This window comes from Serinus canaria, chromosome 2 (assembly GCF_022539315.1).
Source record: "Serinus canaria isolate serCan28SL12 chromosome 2, serCan2020, whole genome shotgun sequence".
NCBI lineage: Eukaryota > Metazoa > Chordata > Aves > Passeriformes > Fringillidae > Serinus > Serinus canaria.
The window spans coordinates 18,922,663-18,947,373 of NC_066315.1; the positions used below are offsets into that span (position 1 = coordinate 18,922,663).

General features: G+C 38.5%; 1 protein-coding gene across 2 annotated transcripts in view; it reads left to right on the forward strand.

Annotated features, from left to right (window-relative positions):
* NEBL (nebulette) overlaps positions 1-24,711 on the forward strand; it is a 249,483-nt gene that overhangs the window by 53,280 nt on the left and 171,492 nt on the right. For both annotated transcript variants that reach the window (XM_030228919.2, XM_050971276.1), the window contains one exon: positions 17,917-18,001. In XM_030228919.2, the coding sequence (XP_030084779.2) occupies positions 17,917-18,001 (85 nt within the window). The remainder of the gene's footprint in view (positions 1-17,916; positions 18,002-24,711) is intronic.

The following is a 24,711-nucleotide window of genomic DNA, read 5'->3' on the forward strand; positions in this document are numbered from 1 at the left end:
CAGTGACCTTACTTAGGGTATACATCACTAAAAACGTGCAGATAGAGCAGGTTTGCAGTTTCCCACATGAATTTTTTGAGAATCTTTTAATAAAAAGCCTGTTGCTTCTATGTTATCTTCTAAATGGGAAATTCTTTATGTCTGATTTAATGCACTTGAATGATAAAGGATGCTCTGCATTCCTGAGGCTTGGCTAAGGAGGAGTCAGTGGGTAACTCACTTCAATTGCATAGAAACATCTTGGGTCTGGTTCTGTTTGATTTAAATATCTTTAACCTAAACCAAATACAGAATGTAACACTTGGACACCATATGGATTCATGATGTTTATGAGAAGAATTAGGAGGGATATGAGATTCATAAATCAGGGAGTGGCTCCCATTGATCTGTAATTGTATTCTCTTTCCTAGTGACAGAGATAGATAGTCATGTTCAGATCTCTTGACATTTCAGGGCAGAATGTACGATATAAAGCAAGGAGACCTGCTTGTACTTTGAGTGCATTTCATGCTATGTTCTAAAAGACCATCCTGTCCTCTTTTGGGATAGAGATAGCAATGCAGAGTTTTTGTTTGTCTAGCATGGTTGACCCATTTTCCCTCTCTTTCTGTCACTGTCAGCTAATAACATAATGGCAGGAAAGAAAATAGTTTATGCCTTATTCTCCAGCTACTCTCTTCCACTTCCCCCTGTTATGAAACATTTTTGAGACTCTCCTTCTCTTCAGTCTCTCCCTCTTTTTTTTTTCCTGTGATCCAACTGAGTACTTTGTCACAGTGCTGCCTTTTCCCCATCAATATTTCCTTGTGTGCCCTCAATTCAGATGGTTCTGCCTCTCAGGGAAAGGTTAATTTTCTAATCTCAGTGAAACCTGTATTTTTAAAAACAGAAGATGATCAAATTGAGCTGATCAACTCAAATAAAAGAAAATGGAAAGCACAAATCTGCTTTAACTCAAACCCTGTACCTACGGCTAATATGGATTAGGTCACATTTGGCAAGAGTGTGTATCTCTGGGTTGCTTCTATTAACTGGCTCTGTATTCTCAGACTTGCTGGGGAAAAAAAAAAGTAATTGGTGGAACCTAAAGTTACAAAATTGACCCAAGACAGGAGATAATGTTGCATTTGCTGTTCTGGCTGCATATAGATGTGTAACATTTAAAATTGGTTGGGTTTTAAAAATTTCTTCTGCATCAGTTTGTTTTTGTTTTAGCAGAAGTCAAGAAATAAAAAGTTGTGAAAATTATCTCTTAATCTTAAGGGGCCTGTGATCCACATTTAAAGCAGAGTATAACTGAAGAAGTCTTTCAATTGAAGGACTAATTGTTTTATCAGGGCACTCTTTTAGTCTTTGAATTATTGTATATTTCTAATACTTTGCCTTTTGCTTGCACCTTGGGTCTCTTGCAGATAATAAATAAGGTGCTGTACAAATACCTGATGTTTTAGGCTGTTAGACTTTGGTATAATGAGGTTTTTCCTTAGGCCATAATCTACAAGTGGGACAGCAGTGAAAATCCTTAACAGACCTTCCCAACTTGAAGCCAAGTCCTGTTAGCAGGACAGTAAGCTATGGATGGGAAGCTATGTGAGGTTCCCATTGAGTGTTTCTCAGAGCTGCTTGGAGCTGTGTTGTGGTCACACACAGCAGACAGTCCACTTTCATGTGCTGACCCAATTGTCCACTGCCTTTCTGTTCCAGTGACAGCCCCTGCTGCTTGTGTGCATCAAGAGCAGCTGCTGCTTAGCCTGGGTAACCTTTGCTTCCTTCAAGGCAATGGTGGCTGGAGTGCTTTAGGACTGGTGGGGGTCTCAGTGGAGTATTTTGTAGTAGATGTGTGTGCATGTGTTTAACACAGCAGTTAGAGGAATGTGCTACAAACAAGGATGAGGTAGGTTATTCAGTATAAGGGTAGCAGTGACCTGTGAGAATATTTAGTTGCCATAGCCTGGGAAAACAGAAAAAATGGCTGTTAATTTATAAAGGACGTTGGAAATTTTTCCTATATGTCATGTTTTGTGCGCAGTCCAAGTTTTTAGTGGCCCATTTCTGTGCACTGACAAGATTGCTGCTGAGGGCTACTGAACTGGAGCATGATGCAGGAGTACTCTGTGGCATATTTACTGAACTTGTTTTTCATTGTACCAAATTTATTTTGTTTGACTTCACTTCATCCATGAGGTTTGAAGCACATGCTTATACATGTGATCCATGTGTAGATACATACCTAGATAAATTATCACTGTTCATGTCATGTCAAGACAGCTGAGGTGTTGGCATCTCCTTGCTTCTGCACCCAGCTCAGCCTGGTTGTTGCAGAGTTGCAAAGTCTGTCTTTGGCTTTAATGAAACTCCAGGAAAACCCAGCCAAGGGCTGCTGCACTTTTGCAGTACATTTCCTATTCTGGTCCTGTTTCCTTTTCTAGTGTGCTCAGGTACAGTGCAAGCCAGGTGCACTATCTTCATGTAGTTTAAGAAGGAAATAAGACTCAGATTTTACCAAGTATCTAAAGTTCTGCTGGGCATGGACACCACTATCCTCAATGTAAAAGCCCACCAGTTCAATGATGTCTCTGCAGAGCCTTAGAAATGTGAGTGGCTCCTATCTTAGGACCATATCATAATTCAGACTGAAGGAACCTCAGGAGGTCCTGCTCAGAGGAGAATCAGCTGTGACCTTTCAAATCTTGGAAACATCCAGCAATGGAGCCTGTAAAACTTCTTTAGGTAATCTTTCCACTAGTTGACTGTCCTTATGGTAGAAGAGTTTCTTCTTATATCAAGCCTGAACCCCTCTTTTTTCAATTTATGCTCATTGTCTATTGTGTTCCCACCAGGCCTCACTGTGAAAGCCTGGCTCCCTATACTTGATAGTTCTTGCAGAATTTCTCTCTTTCGGTCGGTCTTTCGGTCGGTCTTTCTTTCGGTCGGTCTTTCTTTCGGTCGGTCTTTCTTTCGGTCGGTCTTTCTGTCGGTCTTTCTGTCGGTCTTTCGGTCGGTCTTTCTGTCTTTTCCAACTCCTTGCAAGTTTTGGAAGGTTGTTTCGAAGCCTCTTCCCTAGTCTGAACAAGCCATGACTCCTTAGCCTGTACTCGTGGGGCAAGTCTTCAGCCAGCTGACCATCTTGGTTAGCCCTCACTGATCTCACTCTGGTTTATTGATCTTTCTGGTATTGCCAGCCCAGTGCTGGATGCAGGATTGTAGATGTGGTCTGATGAGTGCTAGACAGAAGGGGATGAGTGCTTCTCTTGTTCTGCTAGCTGTGTTCCTGTTGATGCAGCCCAGGCATCCTCCTGTGTCAAGGGAAGTTATGTTGCCCACGCAGGGCATGAACAGAGGGAGGCTTAAGGCTCTCTAACATAACAAGGGTGTTTTAAAGTGCAGATTGCATTGTTGTGCAAGTAGCAGGAGGCAGATGGTGGAGCCTTCTCTAGTAGCAGTCAGTATGTCACCATGGTGTGTCTCTTTCAGGCTCCAACTGTTGTCAGGCTGGTGGTGGAGTCACCTCTGGTGGGACATATGCAAGGCTATCGTTGTATTTGGCACCACACAGAGAGAGCTGTACACTGATGGCCCTTTGTGCAAGAATTATTGCTGGAAACAGAGCCCCATTCTGGCATGTGAGATTCCTTGTTCATTTGTTGCTTCCTTCCCAACACTTTCAGCTAAGAACCAATAGGCAGAGTTTTAGGGGTAGAGATTTGAGACGAGGTCAGTAACAAAAGAAAGGGACAGGAAGTGAAATGCACTGAGAGAGTGAGTCTTGTTTCTCTGGCCAGCTGCAGTGCTGGCCATTGGAAAGACTTCACCTTCATCCCACTGCTGGTTTACTTTGATTATGAACATTTGCAGCTGTCCTTTCCTTATTTACTTTACTTAGCAATTTTTGGCTTTGGGGAGGAAAAAAACTACCTGATCTGTGTATGAGTTCTCAGTAGCAGGCAATTTACCATAAAGGTAAATAATAGTAGTGACAAGAAACTAATGACCATAGCAGAATTGAATGTTTAAATATTAAATATATGTTCCTTTTTCTTTCTCATTTAATCCACTACTAGAAAAATAGGGTCAAATAGGGCAAGTTAAGGGAGATGATGTTTACCTCTGTTCAGCCCTGGTGAGGCTCTGGAGGGGAGTACTGAGACATAGTGGAGTGAAGCAAAGGGCCACACATAAGAACTTGAGGTTGACTTTCCAGTGTGAAAGTGATTGAACACTTGACACAGGTTGCCCAGAGTGGGTCTGTCCTTGGAGATACTCAGAAGGAGATTGGGCATGGTTGCAAGCATCCTGCTCTAGTTGTCTGTGCTTTGGAAATTTTTAGAAATCACTTGTAGCCTCAATTCTCCTGTGATTCTGTGATTTAGAAAAAAGATGCAAGAAAGTTTGAAAAGGCCACACAGAAAAATGCATGTTGTTAAAATGGTGGAGCAGAAGTTGTTGAAGTTTCTTCCTGGAGAGCACAGGGGATGGGAGCTCAGTGGTATAGGAACTCCAACTCAGACTCCTTTTTTTCATCTGTATTAGCAAATTAGAGATATGTATCAAACTCATGGTTGAATTGCTGAAATGCTGACAGGCACAGTAACTTTAGCCTGTGCTTGTCCCTTCTCCCAGCCAGGTCCTAGGTATGGCTCTGTTCACACACAAGCCACCTTCTGCTCTGCTCAGGCAGTTGGGATGTGGTAACCTCTTTTGGACAGTAGAAGAGTTGAGCAGTAGTGTGTGGGCTGCTTTATGGCAGCCAGCCTCACTACCATTGAGTGTTGCTAGGTGTTTTTGATTTGTTAGCACAGATGTAAAAGTCTAAGTGCCTGGAACCATTGCTGGCAACCCAAAGAAATGTCTTTTGCCACAGCTCAAGCTCCTGTGCTTTTGGGCTTCTGGATCAACTGGATTTTCAGGGCAGGACCTCATCAATTTTTTATAACTGATTGGGAGCCATGAGACTAGAGACTGTCTGAGCCAGAAACTCCCAGAGATTGAGCTCCAAGTATCAAGCCTAATTTATTAAAAATTCAAGAACCCTAAAAGATGCAAGAAGATATTAATGGGCATTTTAGAAGACTTGGGGGAAAAAAAGGCTGCTTAAAAGACATAAAAGTATTTGCATGGGGAAGGTATGTATTTTAAATTCTGAACAGGAAAAATAGCTATGCTCTGTTGTTCCATTTTATTTCCTATTAAAGCAGAAATTAAACAGCTCTGCTGACAGTAATCCCAATACCTATTCTTTGTAATATATTCAACTTCTCATCAAAATGGCACATTTAGTTTTTCACTGGTGAGCAATGCACAACTTGTGTGTTTTTAAGAACTGTGACAAAACCAGCTTAATCCAGTATGCCCTCAAACTTCCTCCCACCACCCCCCCAATATCGTTTTATTCCATGAATTTCTGTCTTGTGAAATTTTTTTTCAGGTACTTATTTTGGACTCCACCACAGCCTTTCACCATTTGCATTTCAGTGAAACTGGGGACGTTCATTGAGTCTTCAGTGTGGGCAACTATCCATCAGATATTTTACTTTTCACTTGAATAAAATGCTTAGCTTGGGCTGTGGTCTTTCTTTGCTTTTGTTGGCCACTGCAGTGCTCCACAGATGCCTTAGCCTTCTCAAGTGAGGTCTTCCTACTCCTGAGTTAGAAGTGACAATGCTCAACACCTGGGATATTTATAAAAAGGCAGACAGAGTTCTGTCAGTCAGAGGCTCACATGTGCTGGTGCAGGAGGACAGACAGATGAAGGGGCTGGCAAAACTGAGCTCTTTTGCAGACTTGAGCAATGTGTTTTAAGATTTAAATCTGTTCCGAGTTTTTGCAGTTTTAAGCAGATGCTTAAGAGTTGCTTTAATCATTTGGAAAAGCTCTAGTTTGAATATTTAAAGTGTTTATAGTTTGTGCATTTGTTCTTGTGTTGAAAGCTGTTTATGGTAGGAAATCTATGCTCCTGTTTGGTAGTATACTTCCACCATAGTGTAAATAACCATATGAAGCTCCCAGCAGTAATCTCAGTACAGGCAAGGAAATATATTTACATATCCAAGAGACGTTAGCAGCACAGTTCAGTTTTGACAAAAGGCTTATGGCTTGTTCAGCTTTAAAATACTGGGTTTTTTCCTTAACTATTCAGAAAATTTAGTTTTTGTAAACTAAAATATCTTTTTAGGATATTTCAACAGGCCTGTAGAGGAAGCAATGTGTTTTACCAGTGATTACATGTGACTTGCCTGGCACTCAGGGAATGTTGGTCACTGCACTACTTCAGAGGCTCCAGGCCTCTTCCTCACTGAGTTGCAAGAAATTGGTGGAAATATCCTTTTCATTTCTATGAGCAGTCAGGGTTGACTGGATCATTGCATGCATAGATTTTTAGTAGATCTGTAGGAAACAAAAATAATCTAACTCCCAATGGAAAGCTTCATGATTCTGTGGAAATTGAATTAAAGTTACTTATAAATAATAAGTAATTGATGTCATCTTCATTCATTTTAATAAAATAATTATTTTATTTTTGCATTTGTGAAAGACTTTATTACTAATAATCTGTGTGTAATTGTAACAAAATTTGGTGACAGAGTCGCTAGCACTGTAGTGAAATAGCATTTTTTTGACAAAAAGGGTTTTTTGGTCAAAATGTAGTTTACCAATAGAAATATAGTCCACCAGTTTAAAGGAATCTCTGTGGTCTTGAAGCCTTGATTTATTGACTTTTAAAGATGATAGTTTAATGATTTTACTGTTTGTTATGCACAAAGATGTGGTACTGATCCTGCACTGACAGGATAAATAATAGTTTTTGACCCATAAGACCAGTTTTAGGTGTTCACGTGCAACCTTCAGTTGTGAACACATTTCCTGCAGTTGAGAATTTCAACACAGCAGCTACAGATAGTTTGCTTTCCATTTCCTGTCACCTTTCTTTATCTGTTACTCAAAGGCACATACTCAGTTTTATTCTGAATGGATTCAGTGGCCCTCTGAGGGCTCTGGCCATGGAGGATCTGGCTGATGGGTTTGCAGAAATGGAGTAATAGGTGTAGAAGGGGCTCAGACAGTGACATCTGACAGATCTGTGGCCTGCAGCATTTAGGCATAAAAAGGAAAGGTAGAAGAAATTTCCCCCTTTTTTTTTTTTTATGGTTACGAATACCTTCCCAGGTCTTCTGTGCTCCTGTGGTGTAAATGCTATTTAATGACTAAGCTGTGTGATCTGAAGCATGAGCTTGTCCTTTCATGTTACACATATCACACGTCTTTTCACTGTTAGTTCAGTGACTTCCTTTCTTCTCCATCTATCCCATAATTCACCTTCTTGCATTTGATCTGGCAGTGTGATAATGTATCTGCTCTGACATGCTGAGTTTTTACATGCCTCATGGAAATAGCTTTTTCTCTGCATTTTGCTGTAGTTAAAAGTACTTGGTTTATGCTTTGGGCAGGTCATTTCTGTAAATTGGCTTAGGAATTGCTTGCATTCCTCTTATATGTGATTTTGTTTGTGCCTGTTTTACGTCCTAAAGGATTAATTAGTTAGGCTATCAGCAGCCATTCATCAGCTGCTCTCTTCTGTCCAAGTGGGGAGATGGAAAACATTTCTTTGCCTTTTGAAGTTGTTGCGAGGCTGATCTTCAGCCTAAAAGAATGAAAAGCTCAGGAGATGTTATCGAGTTCTGCTTGTTTGCAAAGAAGCAAAATGGATGCCCTGTCCCTGGAAGTGTTCAAGGCCAGGTTGTGGCCTTGGGTAACCTGATCTAATGAGTGGCATCCCTGACCATGTTAGTGGGGTTGGACTGGATGATCTTTATGGTCTCTCTCAGCTCAGGCCTTTCCATGATTTTATGATTCTATGGTTTTAATAACTTGCTCTGTGGAAACCATTTGGATGACATGCAGTGCAGTTGCTTCAGTCTCTGGAACAGTATTTGGGTGGAATTTAGGGTCTGTGTCCAAGAAAGTGATGGGAAAGCCCGTGCTCTATGAATTACATAAAGCTCATTCGTTTGCCTAAGTCTTTAATTGAAAATACTAAGGGCCATGACAGAAACCCCTGTACTTTAACAGGAAGATACATGGGAGTATTGTTTCAAGCAGGGAGAAAAGAGAAAGCGAAGAGGAGAGGGGACAGTATTTGTAACAATACTGATGGAGCATTTAATTAGTAATGGCAACTGCACCTGGTTCTAGTCAAAAAAATTAACGGTCCATGAGGAGCTGAGAGCATAATATGTGCAGAAGTTCTGTAGGTGTTTGCAGGGTATTAGTGAAATTGTGACATGGTAGTTGCTTTTTCATGATAAACACGTAAAAATGAATGTGTGATTTGATTGAGTTACCCAGGCTTTAGAATTTGGAGTTTACAGACCAGATCTTCTGTGAAATATAACATCCTGTGCCACATTCCATGCCATAGAACAGTGTTAAATTAAATTGGTAATACATTGACTTTTGCCAAGGATTTACATTAAAAATTACAGTGTTTGCTTTTGCACCCTTGTATCCTTTCAGCAGAACAAGCCAAAGCAGGCTCTACTGAGAGTATTCTTTATTTGTTAGCAAAAGCTGTATCATTTAATAATTTTGTATAGGCAAATGTGCTGTAATATGAAATTATTTTACACTGTACTAGCATAAAATTTCTTTTTAAAATGAAATAAACTTTTTTCTACTAATACTAATTGTATGGAAATGGATACATTAAAGGAGAGACCTTTTATAAAGCTGCACAATTAACATAGCTGCTTAGAATTTACAATATGTGAATAAGCAACTAATAAAATTTTCGCCTTTAAAAAAAGGAGCTTTTCCTTCTATTTTTCCTCTAGCACACATGAAAACATAATTCTGTTACTTTTTTTGACTCTAGCTTGGAGTTGCCAAAGATGGCACCATTTTAGAGGACAAATGCTTAAATACACTTTACAGTTAAAGAAGCATTTTTAACTGTCTTTGCCGTGTGTTGAATGATAACTTGGGAATTCAGAAACACCAATGAATTGTCCAGTGAAGCTCGGCTCTGTGGGTTTGCTAAAGAAATGAAGAAAAGCATAAGGATTAAAAGGTAGAAAACTTACTCATAAGAGTTAAGAAGTAGAAAACATGGATGCTAGGAACTAGTCCATATTTAGTTTCCCAGGTTTTGGCTTATACCTTCAGTTTTAGGAGAGCACAACAGCTGGACTCCAGTTTCATTACAGCTGTGATCCAGCACTGTGTGTCCTAACAAGTTTTGAATGAATGCATGTGATGCCTTAAGTTTTAGCTTTCGTAATTTTCGGGTTCTGTGCTGCATTAGGATATAATTCTGAACTTCATATGAAGTGTTAGCCAGTTCTCTCCACAGTCTAGTTAGACAAAACAAATCCTTTTCCAGCTGGAGAACCAAGGACACCAGTGCAGCTTCAGGCCCAAAAAGTACAAACAGTTGTACTTTTGAGTACAATTGAGGAGAGCAGTCTGGGAGGATGGGACTTCATAACCCGAAGCTGTAATTGGACAATTAACCCCAATATGTAAATGGACCAAAACTTAAAAAACAATGTTAAAACTTGTGACTTGGGGTCCATCTTGAGAACATCTTGGGTGGAGCCACAGCCAGGCTCCTGTACTGCCTAAGGTGTATCCTTTGAAGGCCTTTTTAATAAATACCTGCTTTATTCCTTTAACACTGTCTAGCTTCTGTTCCAGGTAGCCTCTCTAGGCACCACATGAATAAGAATTTCAGTTTTTAGTAGCAAATATTCATTCTTTCAGTCAATACTGCCTTGGAAGGGGGAGGCTTAATACAAGCAGTGAGCAATAGATAATCCCTTGTTCTTGATTTCTGATGTTATTGTCATGGTTTTTTTTGCATTAAAGATTTTAGAATAAAACTTCTCCCTTGTGTTGTAGCTCTTGCACCTGAGAAGCTGGTAGAGATGAAAGCATTTTTAGGATAGATGCAAGTTTTACTTTTTTGTTTGTGGCTGGTCCTTGTATCTGACAGCCATACATTTAGATATCCACTTAGATGTTGTATTTAAATCCCCATACTGAGTGCTACCAATTGCCTAGGAGCAATTGCACTTGTATAATTATTGTTGTGCTGTTTGAGATGCTGATATATTGAACATAGGATAAATAATACGAAAATTTAGGAATTCTGTAAGAAAATTTGCCTTTGCTGTATGCATGAATTATACCTCTTCCAGGCATCCTTAAACGAGGACAGCAAGATGGTGATAGGGTATGGGTCATACTGTGTGTTTCTGTACTCTGCTAGATCAAATACTATGAATTGACAGATGAAATTAGTGAGAAAGTCAGCTTCAGTCTGTGTTTTTCCTGCTCATATTTATGTTCTTTTTTCTCATGGATTTTTTGAAAGAAATAGTAATCACAGTATCTGGAAAATACTATGGAAATATTGAATAATCAGCAAATTTTTTTTGTGCTACTGGTGATTACGAAGTTTTCTTAAACTTCTGTGAAGTTTTCTGTGTCTAGGTGATGTATAAGTGTGGGTGAGCTCACTGGGTGATATCCTGGCAACAGTCTAGCAGTGACAAATGTTAATATGTATGTGTGTCTTTGGCAGATTTTACTGTTGCAGTCAGATTTTTGTTTATTGTTTTGTTTTGCCACAGTTGCCTCCTCCTTTCAAGCTTCTCTGAACTTTCTGTGCATCTTTTCTGTATCCTTCTCCAGCAGTGGTTCTCACTTTTTGATCTGTTGTCAATGCCTACTAGTGTGCTGCCAATAGATTTTCTGCACAGCTCCAGGCTACACTGTAGTTCTTGGTCTGCTCCTGGCTAATTTTCTTTCCCCAAGCCCTGGAGTCCCATAGCTGAGGAATAGGTAAATTATTGAAAAGGTGAGTGCCTGGCTCCACTGAAAATTCTAGCAGTTCTACTTTTGAAGTTTGTGATGATTGGATTTTACTCTTTTTGATCTTTTTGCTGAATCTGGATGCTACTAGGCTGAGATCTGTATTATAACAATTCTTAGTATTATAAGATATGAACTGTGTCTTCCTCCTGGTGTATTTTTTTTCAAATCTTTATAATTTAAATGTTTTGACCTAAATTTCCCAAGAAGCAAGACTTGCCTGTGTCCTTAAGAATGTATCTCTCAATGTATAATAAATATCAAATTGCAAAAGAGAGAGAAAAGAAAAATGTAAGAAATGGAGGAAAGGCAAAGATCACCTGAGAGCTGGGGTATTTTTTTAATTCTGAGACAGTTGTTGGGAGGAAGCAGGAAGACAGCACTCCTTGGTGGTTAGAGAAGGGCACAGCTGCCTGTGTGACACTGCTGGTGCTGGCCTAGAGGCACTTGGCCTTCTGTCTTCACCAAGCTGGCTCTAGGCAGTTTCAGGGGAGCTACTTAAAATATGAATATGGGAACATATTCAGACAATCCATGTGTCTGAAAATGTGGTTGGAATAGGTTTCTTGGTGATGTTGGTATTGTAAGTACAAAGTAATTTAATGTTGTGACCTCTATGCTTTGTCTCTAGAGCTTAGCCAATACTGGCCGCACGAGTAATGGTAATGCTTTCGGATATGTGCTGTGAGAAAGTTTGAAGTAGTCAAGATTTTACTGTTTTCAAAAATTACCTGAACTTTAAAACTCTAAAATAAGCTACTGTTGCTTCCAGATCTTCTGTCTAGACCTGTTTTCCATAGCTGTCCCTTCTGCCAGTGATTAAAAGATGACTGTGCAGTCCACTTCTCTGTTCTTTGGGGTTCCTCAATGTAAGACATAGATTTGCAGAGTTAACTACTCCACTAATTTGGTACAGTAGAATTGATGAGTGAAATTTCTAAGGGTGAGAATCATGACATTTGGAATTAGGGTTGGCCACCCAATTTTCAAACTATTTTATCTAGAATGTTAACATTTGCTGCCTCGCTGTTTTCAGTAAATAGTTCATTTTTTCAGCCTCTAACAGAGAACAGTGAGGTACTAACCTGAGTCTTGGGGCCAGATAGAGTCAAAATATTTGATGTGGTCCCTAACTTTAGATATTGAAGGCAGCCCCAGATATGGGTCTCTGTAGTTGTGTATCAAGTGCCAGTCTGGTAGCACAGTGTGTGCAACATGTGCCTGGTTTTATGGCTTTCACTCACCCCATGAGCAAAGCTGTTATGGCTTACCCGAGCAAACAAGTGGGTATCCTTATCCTTCCTTACTTTTTAAAATGGATCTTATTGCTTGCTAACTCTCCTGCAAATGAGTACAAGCTCATAGCTCTAGGGGATTTTTCTCATTAAAAAGGAACTTGCATTTAGCTAGCATATGGGAGGAACTTTCTCCTTTACTTCAAGGAAGAAGTACAGATAGAGAAATTGGATATTTGAAAAGTTTCTTGCAGAACAGAAGACAAAGATTGAAAAATGTTTTCCAAAGCAAACTGATTGCAGTCAGAGTTCTTCATACAGAGGGGTAGATTCAGGTAGCCAAAGAGAATGTTGTGTTTGGATAATTTCTGGAGAATTGTGATGTATTTCTTGTTCACTTCATTGCCCAAGTGCTGTCATACCAAGCTGTATTATCCACTAGTTACATTATTCCTACTACAAAAGCCTTTATAATTGCATGCAAATACGTGATCTTGCACAGAAAGCTCAAAACAAAAGAGAAAACCCAGAGAAATCCCTCCTGGAGCTTCTGAGCTGCAAGTGCAACTGAGCACGAATTTCAAATCAAGTAGTCAGCTGTGGGCAAGATCTCCCTCCTGCTGGTTCTTTCTCTGCTGCTTTGCATCTTACATGTCCTTCTGTGAATGACACAGTTTCAAGGTAAGGGTGTTAAAACAGTCCTATGTCTCTTCAATCTGCCAGTTTGAACACTCCCTGGCCAAGCACAACTTAATACCTTGTCACCTTTATCCTGGAAAAATTATTTTGTCATGTGGCTTCTGTATGAGACTTAATTGGAGTCCTGTGTTTCTCCTCTCTGTTTTTGTGTTGTTTGTTGACCTGGGCTCAGATCACTTTTACCAGATTGGGCCCTTGCAGGTCTGAAATGGAGCTTCCCTACCTGTCCATCTTTTGTGAGCTTGGGTTACATCCAGGCTGCTAGATTATTATTCACTCTTTAATTTCAATTTTCAGTTTTTGCTGAAAAAGCTAGTATTAAAGTGCTAGTTTTAAAAGCATAACTAATTTTTATAGTTTTCTGTAATTCTTTTAAGATTGGTTTAATTTTATTATGTTGTCTTACAGGTTAAATTGTTCAAATCTGCATTACTGCAAGTGATTTTTTTTTTCTTTTAAATTTTTTTTTAAAACCTCCTTCTCTCTTACAGTTTGCTTAAATTAGAAAAACAGTTATTTTGGGCAAAACTTAGGAGAGAACAGATAGCCTAATGTGACAGCCTGTGATGGCAACTGGTATTATGAAAAGATGTGATGGAGCTGACCTTCTGCTCAGGAGATTAATTTTGATTTGTATGTTTTGTACCTGTTCTCTGGTTAAGAAATAACACAAATTTAATGTTGCAGGCAAACGTGGAATAGGTATTTTAGGGGAGACATAACTTCATAGAAATCTAGTAACTCTGACATGGTTAGAATTCTATAAATGAACAGGAATAGTTAATTTACAGTTAAAAAACACACACATAAATCTCTTAATCATTTGTAAGTGTTGGTTAAGTCTGGGTGAGGTATGAGGAAGGTAATTCCAGTAGATGCTTGAATTTATCTCAATCTTTGAATCTGACCTTTTACAGAAGAGACAAAGCTGAATCTTCATCCCATTCTCTCAGAATATTTTTCTTTCCTTTTGTTGGATTGAGAACATGGAAAAGCTGATGAAAACTTTACAGCTAAAAAAGTATTAGGAAAATTTCTGTGTTTAGTCATTGGAAAAGCTGGTAACTTTCAGGTGCTTTCCTGAGTTCTCAGAGGCTTTACTGATTCTGTTTTCAAATATCAAAAGAGGAGTTTCCTCATAAGCAGCAAGAGATTGAGTTGTGGTTTGCTTTATTAATCGAGCTATGCAGCTGAGGCAGGCAATACAGTAACCCTTAGCAGAGACACTACACTGTGTATCCTGATTTGTTCTGGAACTTCTTCTATAGTTCTTTATACAGGATTAATCCTAATAGCATTAGTGTGGTAAGACATATTGCTAAGTAGACTTAGACAACTAACAAAGGCTTAAAACAAACAAAAAAATCCTTTGGACATTGCTATTAAATAGCTGACATGAGATCAACCTCCTTAACCAATTCTTGGCTCTTTCTCAGACATCATCTTGGACAAAAGGGGAGCTGAGCAACGGATTACCAGGGACCACTGTCAGCCTTTTGAATTAAAGGCTGTTGCCATCCAGTTACTTATCCTTATTCAGAACATTTTGACAAAATGTGGTGTAGCCCTAAACTGGTAGTTCAAGAAACAGATTATTGAATTTTAACACTTGTGTTTCAGCCTTCTATTTCAGACAAAAGTATCCAATGGTACAATGTATCTCTGATAGTTTTGACATAATTTAATATCTTAAATACTGGTAATTATCCTCAAGACATGGTATCAGTAAGCTTAAAACAAATGTGGAAAGCTGAAGATAGGATTTAAATTTAACACTAGTCTTTTAATGCATTTGAGGCAAGAATTTCCATAAATTAGAAGGGATGTATCTAAACCCATGTCTTTCTGGTTTGAAATACCGTGTGAGTGGTTTTATAAATCAGTTGTGCTTAAAATGACGACCCATAGCAGAATGCACTGCTAATTTAATTCTGCTAAATGATTCTCATTTTAACCACTGTAATACATTTTGATAAATGGTTTACATTTTGATAAATGGTTTAGATGATCAGTTTAAAGACCAATTTAAATTTCAGCCGTTTTGTTCACTTGTCATGTGTATTGTTTTCTTCTATGGTCAAGTGTAAATGCTTTTCATTGATAAAATCAGTTTACATAGTATTTTCAGGCATTTTAAAGCACTGCTTCTTCAAGACTGAACATACCTTTTTGTCTTGAAGTACGGAGCTAGTGCTTCTGAAAGAAATAGTGGTCTTAGATAGATTAGTTCTCAAATGGGTTGCTTGGAATGTTGAAATATCTCTTGAGCTATTTCAACATTCCAAGCAACTGAATACTAGTTGTGGAAGAAAGCATTTTTTTGTAAATTATCAGAAATAAGAGCTGGTGAATGATAGGGACAAGGTGTATGTTCTTATCTTCAGAATAGAGAGGTTCAATTTGGGAGCCTGGGTTTGCAGTTCTCTGCTGCTGTTGTTGCAGGCTCCCTGGGGGCTGTGCCTCGGACACTTTCCTCAGTGTTGTCCCCACAATTCCCAAGGGGACCAGGCCAAAAACCCTGTCTGAGCTGGCTGCACTCTGTGTTCTCCATGTTAAAAGGATGAATACATGTGATTACTGTGATTGTTCTACCAGGGTCATGATACGTAACCATGGTGTAAAGCAGTGCAATGAAAGTTTATGCTTTCAGCATTCAACATGTGCATAATGTAATATTTTAATTGCATGTATGGCAGATTATATTTTTTTAGGGATAGGGATTTTGTCATCTACAGGAGCTATCCATGGATATCTCATGGCTGCTATGCTTTAAGGTGTGAATTGTGCACCATTGCTGCTATCTTCCTTGGGCATCAGCAAGCCCTGGCTGTGAGGTGGCTTGATGCCTTCCCCATCTGCTCGTTGCTGCTTTCCAAAAAGGGCTTATGACCCTCCTTGTGGCCAGTCTGGCATTTGTTTTTTGCCTCTATACAGAAGAATGAAGTGTGAGATAGAAAAAATGAAATAAAGAAAAAAAACAAGAGAAGCCCTTCTGGAAGTATCTTCCTTGTCCCAAGGTATTACACAATGCTGGCACCATCTGCCTCGTGCAAAGCCTGGTTCTGCCTCCCTGTGTGTTGCTGGAGCTGTGGCTGAGCTGTTCTGCTGGCTCTGGGGGGTGGTGGTGGGGGAGCAGCCCCCTGGTTTGAAAAGGAGGGAAGGGGCAGCAGCATATGCAGAGCTCAGTGCTCTCTCTGGCCAAAGCTCCATCTTGGGTGGGACTTTGGGAGGACTTGGCTGTAACTCCAGATGAATATTCTGAAGGGTGTCATGCCTAGAAATTTTGCTTTCTAGTTTTCAGTGACATGAGCTCTCTGAGACACATGGCTGACATAAACTTAGAGCAGCATTGTCCATCTGCTAGTACCCAGTCTGGGATAGTTCTCACATTTCTGTGAGGAAAAGCTTTCTTTCATTAAGGTGTTTAATTTTTTTGCTCTTTCTATACAGTTATTAGCCCTTGAGAGCCTGAATTCCCTAGGTTGTCCTGTATTTCTCCTCTGTTTTCCCTATGTAATGACACCATAAATGAGGTGATGTTCCACAGCCTCTTGTTGCAGGAGTCTACTCAGTTGTGCTGTGGTGCAAAATGCAAGATGTCATCTGATGGGGAATCAGGCCTGGAGCCATCAACTGGATGAAGTTCAGGCAGCATTTCTCATCAAATATTGATTTTGCATTTCTGAGGGGGAAGCATTCAGTTTTTGGATAAAACCAGAAATCCTTAATTTTTATGCTTGTTTCATTTTTTCAGATTTTTTTTTTTTTACTGAAACCATACACTTAATGGAAATAGAGCTTGTATAGAGAAAACTTTCTTACAAAATACAAATTTGAAAGAAAATATGTATCATGTTTAGACAGAACAGAAATTTTATAATGAAGTCACAGCAACAGCATAAAAGTAGCTGCTGAAAGAACAGGCTAGAAATGGCCTGGAGTTTGAACATGGAAATGTTTAATACTGCATATCCTCTGTCTTCAGACTCTTACTGCTTACTCTCTCTGTGGAACTTGTACTGCAGTTGTTACTGTGTTTGTAACACTGCCTGTTGTCCTGTACTCTGGAATGTTGGAGGCACAAATGGGGGAGCTGGCAGGTATGGGAAGCTGTGAATGGTGACTGAAAACGTGAGTGCCTCACATGGTAGTAAGGTGAACATTTTAGATTCAGATTGAAGATGATGGAAAGTCATTAGTAAGAGTCAGTTTCCTCGCAGTGTTTCTGCCTCATAATATTATGTCTGTTTTGGGATGTGCAGTTTCTTTTTGTTATTTGCTTCTTTTTGTGGCCTTTCCTATTAGGGAACTTCTTGTTGGACTACAAAATTACAGGATAAATCCATGAAAATTAATAAATAGTGGTTCTGTAAATGAGGAGGGTTTGACTGCTACAGATGACAGAATCACAAAATGATTAGGATTGGAAGAGATCACCAAAGGCCCTCTAGTCCAACCTCCCTGCTCAAGCAGGCTCCCATAGAGCAAATTACCATAAAATGCCAAAGCAGATAGTAGGAACATATTTTAAAGGTGTAAATTTCAAATGGAGAGATGCCCGATGCATTGCAGTTCTGAGACACCACAGCCTTTGGTACTGGATATTAAAGTACTGTATTGACATATTTAATGTTTAATATTGAATGTAAAGCATTTGACTTTCCTCTCCCCAGAAAGTACATGCCTTGATCCTTCTGGTTCCTGCACTAACGGGTTAAAGAACCTGGTGTACTCCAGCTGTGCTCCCTTATGTAGCTTTGGTTTCTGTAAAACCATTTCCTTTTAAGGGCTTTTAGTTTAGTCTTTGTCCAGCACATGACTATACCAAGACAATGCAGTTAAACACGGTGTTGATCACTCTATTGAAAGCAAATTTTGGCTGATTGATCTTTGAAGTCAGTGAGCAGGATGAATGGGTGGGATTTAGACTCATTACAGGAACTCCTTTGTGTAGTTTCTGTAAGGCACATCTAACACAATATTTTAAATACTTTTAATTTGTAGCAAACTATGAAAGAATTCTGTACACTGTAGGAAAGAGTGATGGGATGCATTTGACTTTCTAGCCTGTGCAAATATTTACTGTTTGGCTTTGTACTTCTTCTTCTTCTAGACATTATCCAAAGCAGTCCTTCACTACAGTGGCTGATACCCCAGAAAATCTTCGCCTGAAGCAACAAAGTGAATTGCAAAGTCAGGTAAATAAAAAAATTATTTTGTTGTGTTAATATTAGATGGCCAGTCCACTTCTTTATGATTTTTCAAAGTAGTAGTAGTATTTCTGTGTACATATATGGTAGCACTGCAGTGTAATTATAAAAAAAAAATTGTCAGTTGGTATAATACTGCAAAACTCAAGGTTTTATTTCTGTTCTCACTTACATTAGTTACCATACTAGTAATTGTAAGTCCATTGACATCACTGGAATCCTTCATTTTCATCAGTACATGAAGCATCTAAATAGTTTTTAATGTTAGAAGTGATACAGCTTAACTCAAAGCATTCATTTTCCTTTGACAAACTACCATTGTTAGCTTGCATTAAACTTAATAATAGAATAACATGAGATTAACAAACAATGAATTTGTCATTAGCAGATATTTAGAAGTCTTTAATATTTATCATAAATGAAGTGACTGAATAATCAGTTTACAGATCTCTTATTGCCTCTGTTAACTAATGTATGAGGCAGTCTGTAAGCCAGTTGTGATAAACACATTGTCAAGCAAAACTTATGTAGATTTATAAAAATATATGTTTAAATTAAAATATAAAATGAAAAGGGGAAAACAAGAGAAGAAAATGGCAAAGAAGACTTAGGTGACTCAAATACCATGCTGGCTGTCTACCATAATATAAAGTTCTGATTGATATTAATTCATGTTTATCTGAAAAGCCCTCCTCTCCCCCACTCTCCAGTGTCACTTTATATTGCTTTAAATTATGTAACACTGGCAGTTGTCCTGTGTAAGACAATTGATAATATTTGATTGCATTTTATTTTATGGAAATTCTGGGGTTTTTTTAATCCACTGTATTTTAGTTGTGATCTCTCATTATAAATTCATAGCTATCATCATTGTTGTCATAAAAAACTGTAACAAAACAAAAACTGTAACAACCAGATTGTAGACAACAAGACCTTTCTTTTTTGGAAAGGTCTCTATAGATTGGTGAGTAAAATTGAAGGAGTGCTAAATAGGAACATAGCACATATTTAGCTTGGTGTACAATTTAAAAAATTCTTTACATTTTTCCATTATGGTTATTGATTATAAAACATAGAGAAATAATTTCATGCTGAAATTTTGCCATCTAGAAAGAGGACAGTTTGTGCACTCTGTTTCCTCTTGACTTGAGTGGATTTCAGATTAGAGTCTGGTTAATTTTCTTGTAATTCAGTGGTTCGATGTACCAGAGTTACCATTGTGTCACAAAGAGGAACTCAAAACCATTACTTTTTACAGGTCTTTTTAAAAGAATCAAAGTTCTCAGCCCATTGTTTTTTAGGGGTTTGACAGAAAATGTTGGGATTTAGTCGAATAATAAAATGTTGCTGCTCTTTACAGAGGATGTAGGAGAGGTGGCTTTCCCTAAGCTGTTTGAAACATGCTTCTGTGGTACTATGGAAGCACAGGGAAGCTTTTTTGGTGTATTATTCTCTATTGTTAAACTGAGAACTTAACATTTAGGATACTGGGTAAGCAGTATTAGCAAGAAATTTGGAGTTTGCTTATGAATAAAATTGCTGTAGCTATTCACAATGCACTGTAATAAAGTGTGAGATAAGAATCTACTCAAAACTTAGAGAGAAACCCTTAATTTTTTCAATATGCCTTTTTTCCCCATAATACTAGTCAGCAAAAGACTTGCAGATATAAATTATAAGAGCAAAAAATTGCCTTCTTGGAAGAAAGGCCATAATAATCATCATTTGCTTCCTGGTTGTTGATTTACATCTAGACTGTGTTAAGTAGCCTAACCTGTGAATCATTTCAGTGCTGACATAAAGATTCCAGGTACTTTTCCTTATCCAATTTAGATCATGTCCTAAAATACTGTAAATTCTGAATACTTTCTGTAATACTTGGAAAAGTATAAGGACTTGCCTTGAGAGGAGCTGCTATCCTCAATCAGTCCTGTCTTGTCAGGAAAAGTTAAAAGGCTCCCAACCAAAAAGAAATACATGGAATATAAGTTGTCATTGTTCAGGTCTCATTCTATTTCCTGTGCAATAGAAAAGTGTGTGCACGTGGTTCATGTGCATGCAAGAAAAGCTTTTCATATGAAACCAAACTTTGCTGGATGGAACTACATGATTACTACCTTCCAGTATTCATCAGAGCTGCTTGAGCCTCTTGCCAATGCATTTGACAATTTGGGATTGGGCACATTCTGTTTTAGGCAATGTAAAATTTATGTTGACTACTGGATAAGGAGAATTGCTTTTCTGAAGTAATAGCTGTTTCTAAGTAAACGTCTTTAATGCTTTTAGTTCTGAAGAGGCACAACTCTGGTTTAACTCCAGGACTCCCAAGTATTTTTTTGAAAATCTGTAGCGTTAGAACTACTCACTACTTTGCTCAGCAAAACTTGATGAATAGGTAAAGGAAACACAATTAAATATTGAGTAAGCTAAAATACGGGTTCTTGTAAATCTGTTGTTTTTGTTCTCATTTAAGCAGCAATTGACAGTGTTTTAAGTTGCAGTGCTGGGTCCTTGGTCAAGAATCCATTAAGGTCAGCATCAGGTGCCAGGGTGTCATGTTGACATAACACGACAAGAACAAAACTAACAAAACAAAATACTGTTTTCTGGTGGAGTCAATAGAAAATGGATAGCTCTTTGGAACACTTGAAAAATTACATTGTTAAGAAGTCAAAGGACAGCATTAAAAAGCTTTCCAGGGAGCTCTGTTCTTCTATTTTATGTAGTATCAGAGCTTTTCCCCCCTTTAGGATTTTGCTTCCATGGGCTTTCATTCAGCTCTGTAGTTGGAAGGAGATGAAAATGCATTTTGGAGAGGCTGTGTTTGTTTTCCATTCTGGAGAACTCCACAGTCCAGTATGCCTCCTAACAGGAGAAAAATGAGTTTGGTCTTTCATCCTCTAAGTAGAGAGTAGAGACAGAGATCCAGTGTCTCAAACAAGATTTTTCTTTATGCCTCTCTGATGAAAAATCCCTGTCTTTTTGGTGAATTAGTGGATTTTCTTGCTCCATAGCATGCAGTGGATACTTTCCACATGCCTCTCTTGGATAAACTCGGCTACAGAAGTTACTGATATGCTCGTCTCAGCTTTGTTTACTTGGGAATTTCCTTCATCTACCTTACTACTGATTTCACTAAATTTTATAACAGTGTAAATTGCTCCATGGCCTTTAGTCCTCATCTGTGGCAATGCTGTGTACATCAAAAGCTGCCACTCCTATTAAACTTGCAAAAAGAAACAGAGATGTTCTGCAGCAGTTCTTGGCAGGAAGAATATCAAAGTGTCAGATCAAAGAGAAGGCTGATGTTTAAGGTGTGTTCTACTCCAGCATTTTCTGAGGAAATGTACTTTCCAGTAACTCATTGGGAACTTGATACAAAATCATGGGTCTTGTCCTACTTTCTTCTTGTCCTGGCTTGTGGTGATGCACCCTGAGGCTGCTGTCCTTGGAAACTCCCAAGTGCTTCTTTGATGATTTCTTATATTTCCCTTATAGGAACTTGGATAATTGAAAGTGTATCTGTGTTTCTTTAGGAAGAAACATACTTGCAGTTTTTCTTGATAAATAGAGTTCATGAAGTGTTGTTTTTCAAGGAGTACCATAATGTCTTGTGAGACATATGCAGTTGAATCAGACTATTATCCTGACAATATAATATTTTATCATTCCTTACTTTCTCAGGAATTACTCGTGCTTGGATCTTTATCTGCCAACTCTCACCAGGATAATAATGGTATTATTGAGCATTTGGAATAGAGTCAGCCTTAGAAAAGGGAATAAAAAAATCTTTATTGTCAGAGGTTTGTGTCTGGGATGGCCATGTTCCTCTTTGTTCAGGCTGAAGAAGAGAGTGACTCTGTGTAGCAGTTTTGTGTAAAAGTGCAAGGGATGACAGGTGTAAACTGAAATATGGAAGACTGCATTTCTGCATAGGGAAAAATATTTCCAGTGTGAGAGTGACTGAACACTGGCAGAAGGTGCCTGGAGGGATTGTGGAGTGACCATTCCAGGAGATTTTCAGAAGAGGACTGGGCACAGTCCTAAGGAATCTGTGGTAGTTGACTGTGCTTTGAGCAGGGTGATGCACTAGATGGCCTCCAGAGTTCCCCTGTATCTTTAGCTCTTCATAATCAGTGATTTGTCTCTGTCCTGTCCTTCCTCAGGTTCCTCTCAACCACTTATCTCATCTTCTTGCCTTTTTCTCTTTCTTCTCTGTTTCAAAAACACATGTTAGCAAACTTCCAGGCAGATGATTTTTATTAGCTTGATTTGTTAAAAAAGCCTTTTCAGTTTATATGCACCTATTTTATGAAGTCTTTGGAATGAGCTGCCACAGTGAATGGTATAGGAGAATGAACTGCTGTATGGATTACTAAAGCAGACATTGGATGGATTTCTTGGGGTACCCTGAGTGAGCTCATTGGAGAAATCACGGAGAGAGCAGATTCTGGAGCTAGAGACAGAGATAAAAATATGCTCCTTCAGCTCAGGAAAGGAGGAAGCAGTATGATATGGCAAGCAGAGAGACTTTCAAATTATACCTTTATGGGTGATTTTTTAAGAAGATCCTGGAACATATTTTAGAGCTGGGACTTTTCCAGATAGCCATCAGGAACTGATTATTTATGTATTCCTCTCTCTGGTTATCTGAGGATCTGAACCCAGTCCACCATGTATGAGGAGAGGGCTGACAGGGCCAGGAGAGCGCAGAGTTCTCAGGCATCTTCTTGCTATTATTTGTGAGTGACAAGTCCTGGAGGTGTTGATTGGGTTGATGCATTAAAATAAACCCAGACTGCCTGCAGAAAGCTCTGCCCTGCTCCCCTGTGAACCCCTTCACAGTAGTATTTTGTAAATCATGCTCACCTAACTAATACTGGTTGGTTCCTTTTTTCCCTCTGAAGACTATTTAAATGGCTTTTTTATCTGCGTGAATCAAAGGCATGAGAATCATTCTTTATGTGAATATAATACCAAGCTCCAGAGGAGAGCAGGAGGCAGAATGAATTTCAGTTTTCTGGGAAAATGGTTGTCACCTCTTCTGATTTTTATCTTGCCAAGTATGTGAGGGATTTTGTCTGCATCCTGTCTGCACTGGACTGGCTCCTGTTCCTGTGACACCATGTATCTACACTGTTTCAGTTTCATTGTTTTTATTGTTTGTTTGGTTTTTTCTCCCTTGCATTTACTTAGGCTGTAAGATTCAGAATATGACAGTACTGCTTCCATTCCTCTCTTCTCCTGTCTGCTGCTCTTTGCTGTCACAGATGCTGAAACAGCATGGAGAGATAAGCATGTTGTAACCCTGTGGTTGGGAGACACCAGAACACGAGGCAAAGACACCAAACAGGGTGTAGTAGTGATAGATAAACAGATTGTACAGCAGAGAGGGAGTATCTCTGTGGAATACATTTTTGTGGTATTGACACATTTGTAGCATCCCGAAAGTCTTTGATTTCATATGTGAAAATACAAGTTTTCTACTGGGACATAAGATATGGGATGGGCTACTTTCTGAAGCAGAAGAGTTTTTGCCTTAGCTTAAAGTTGTTAGCTTTAAGTTGTTAGAAGTATTAAGATTGAAGTATTAAATCTGATTCCTGGTACTGACTGCATATTCTCATTAAATAAAAATTAGTCTAATATAATTAGCCTATATTATTCTACAGAATTTTATACTGACTTCCTGTGGTAATGCACTGATCACTGTAGAAAATATTAATTGTATAAAGGAGTTTAGATAATAGGGTTTTTTTTTTTTAAATTTTGTTTTACTTGTTTATAAAAATAACTGGTTGTTTTTATGACATTGACTGTTCTTTCCCCTGTTTGCTTTTTGGGTCACATCACACCTTGATAATCAGTAAGATAAGCTGTGTAGATAAAAGCAGTAAATTATTTTTCTTTTTTCTGAACCTATGTTATTGTGTATCTATCTGTTATTATGTGTACCTTAGCAAAACAACTGCTTCAGACTACTCCTTTAGTACTTACTCATTTCTCTGAAAAAAGATCTGCAAAGATAACGATGAAAGGAGCACATGAAAAGCAAAGATGAATGCTTGCCCAACATTCAGAAGAAACTCTAGACAGACTTGAACATGAGCATCTATAGAAAATGGTAACCTATCAGCTTTTCACTGTAGATTTGATGATACAAAAGTAAAAGTGTGATTTTTTTTTTTTTTGCATTAGTGCTTGTCCTGTTGTTATTAAACACAGTGATGTAAAAACCTTATGTAATTTGATAAGAGAAAACCAGAACAGAACTGCATTTAAGGAAGCACAATAGTATCTGCAGAGTCTTGGAAGCAAGCAGTGCAAACTTTCTGCTAGCTAAAAAGTTAGGAAGTCTATAAAGTGCACAGTTGTGGGAGAAAAATTGCATCTGCCACTGCTAAGACTTAGAAGTCAGCTGTGAAATATATTAATATAATTAGATTAATTTTTCTAACATATGTTAATGCAAAACAAAAAGCTCATACTAAGTCTTTTTTCACATGTGCATTTCAGATGTACATAACGTTTAACTGTAAAAAGTGAAGGGGTAATCCATGTCCATGAAATAGAGGTAATTTTTGTGGTAGGATGAGGGCAGAGCAGTCATGATTTACTATTAATAATTGTGGACAAACTCATTTTTATAGACTTTATGATATTGAATCAATGGCCAAGTAGGACATCCTTAACAGAAC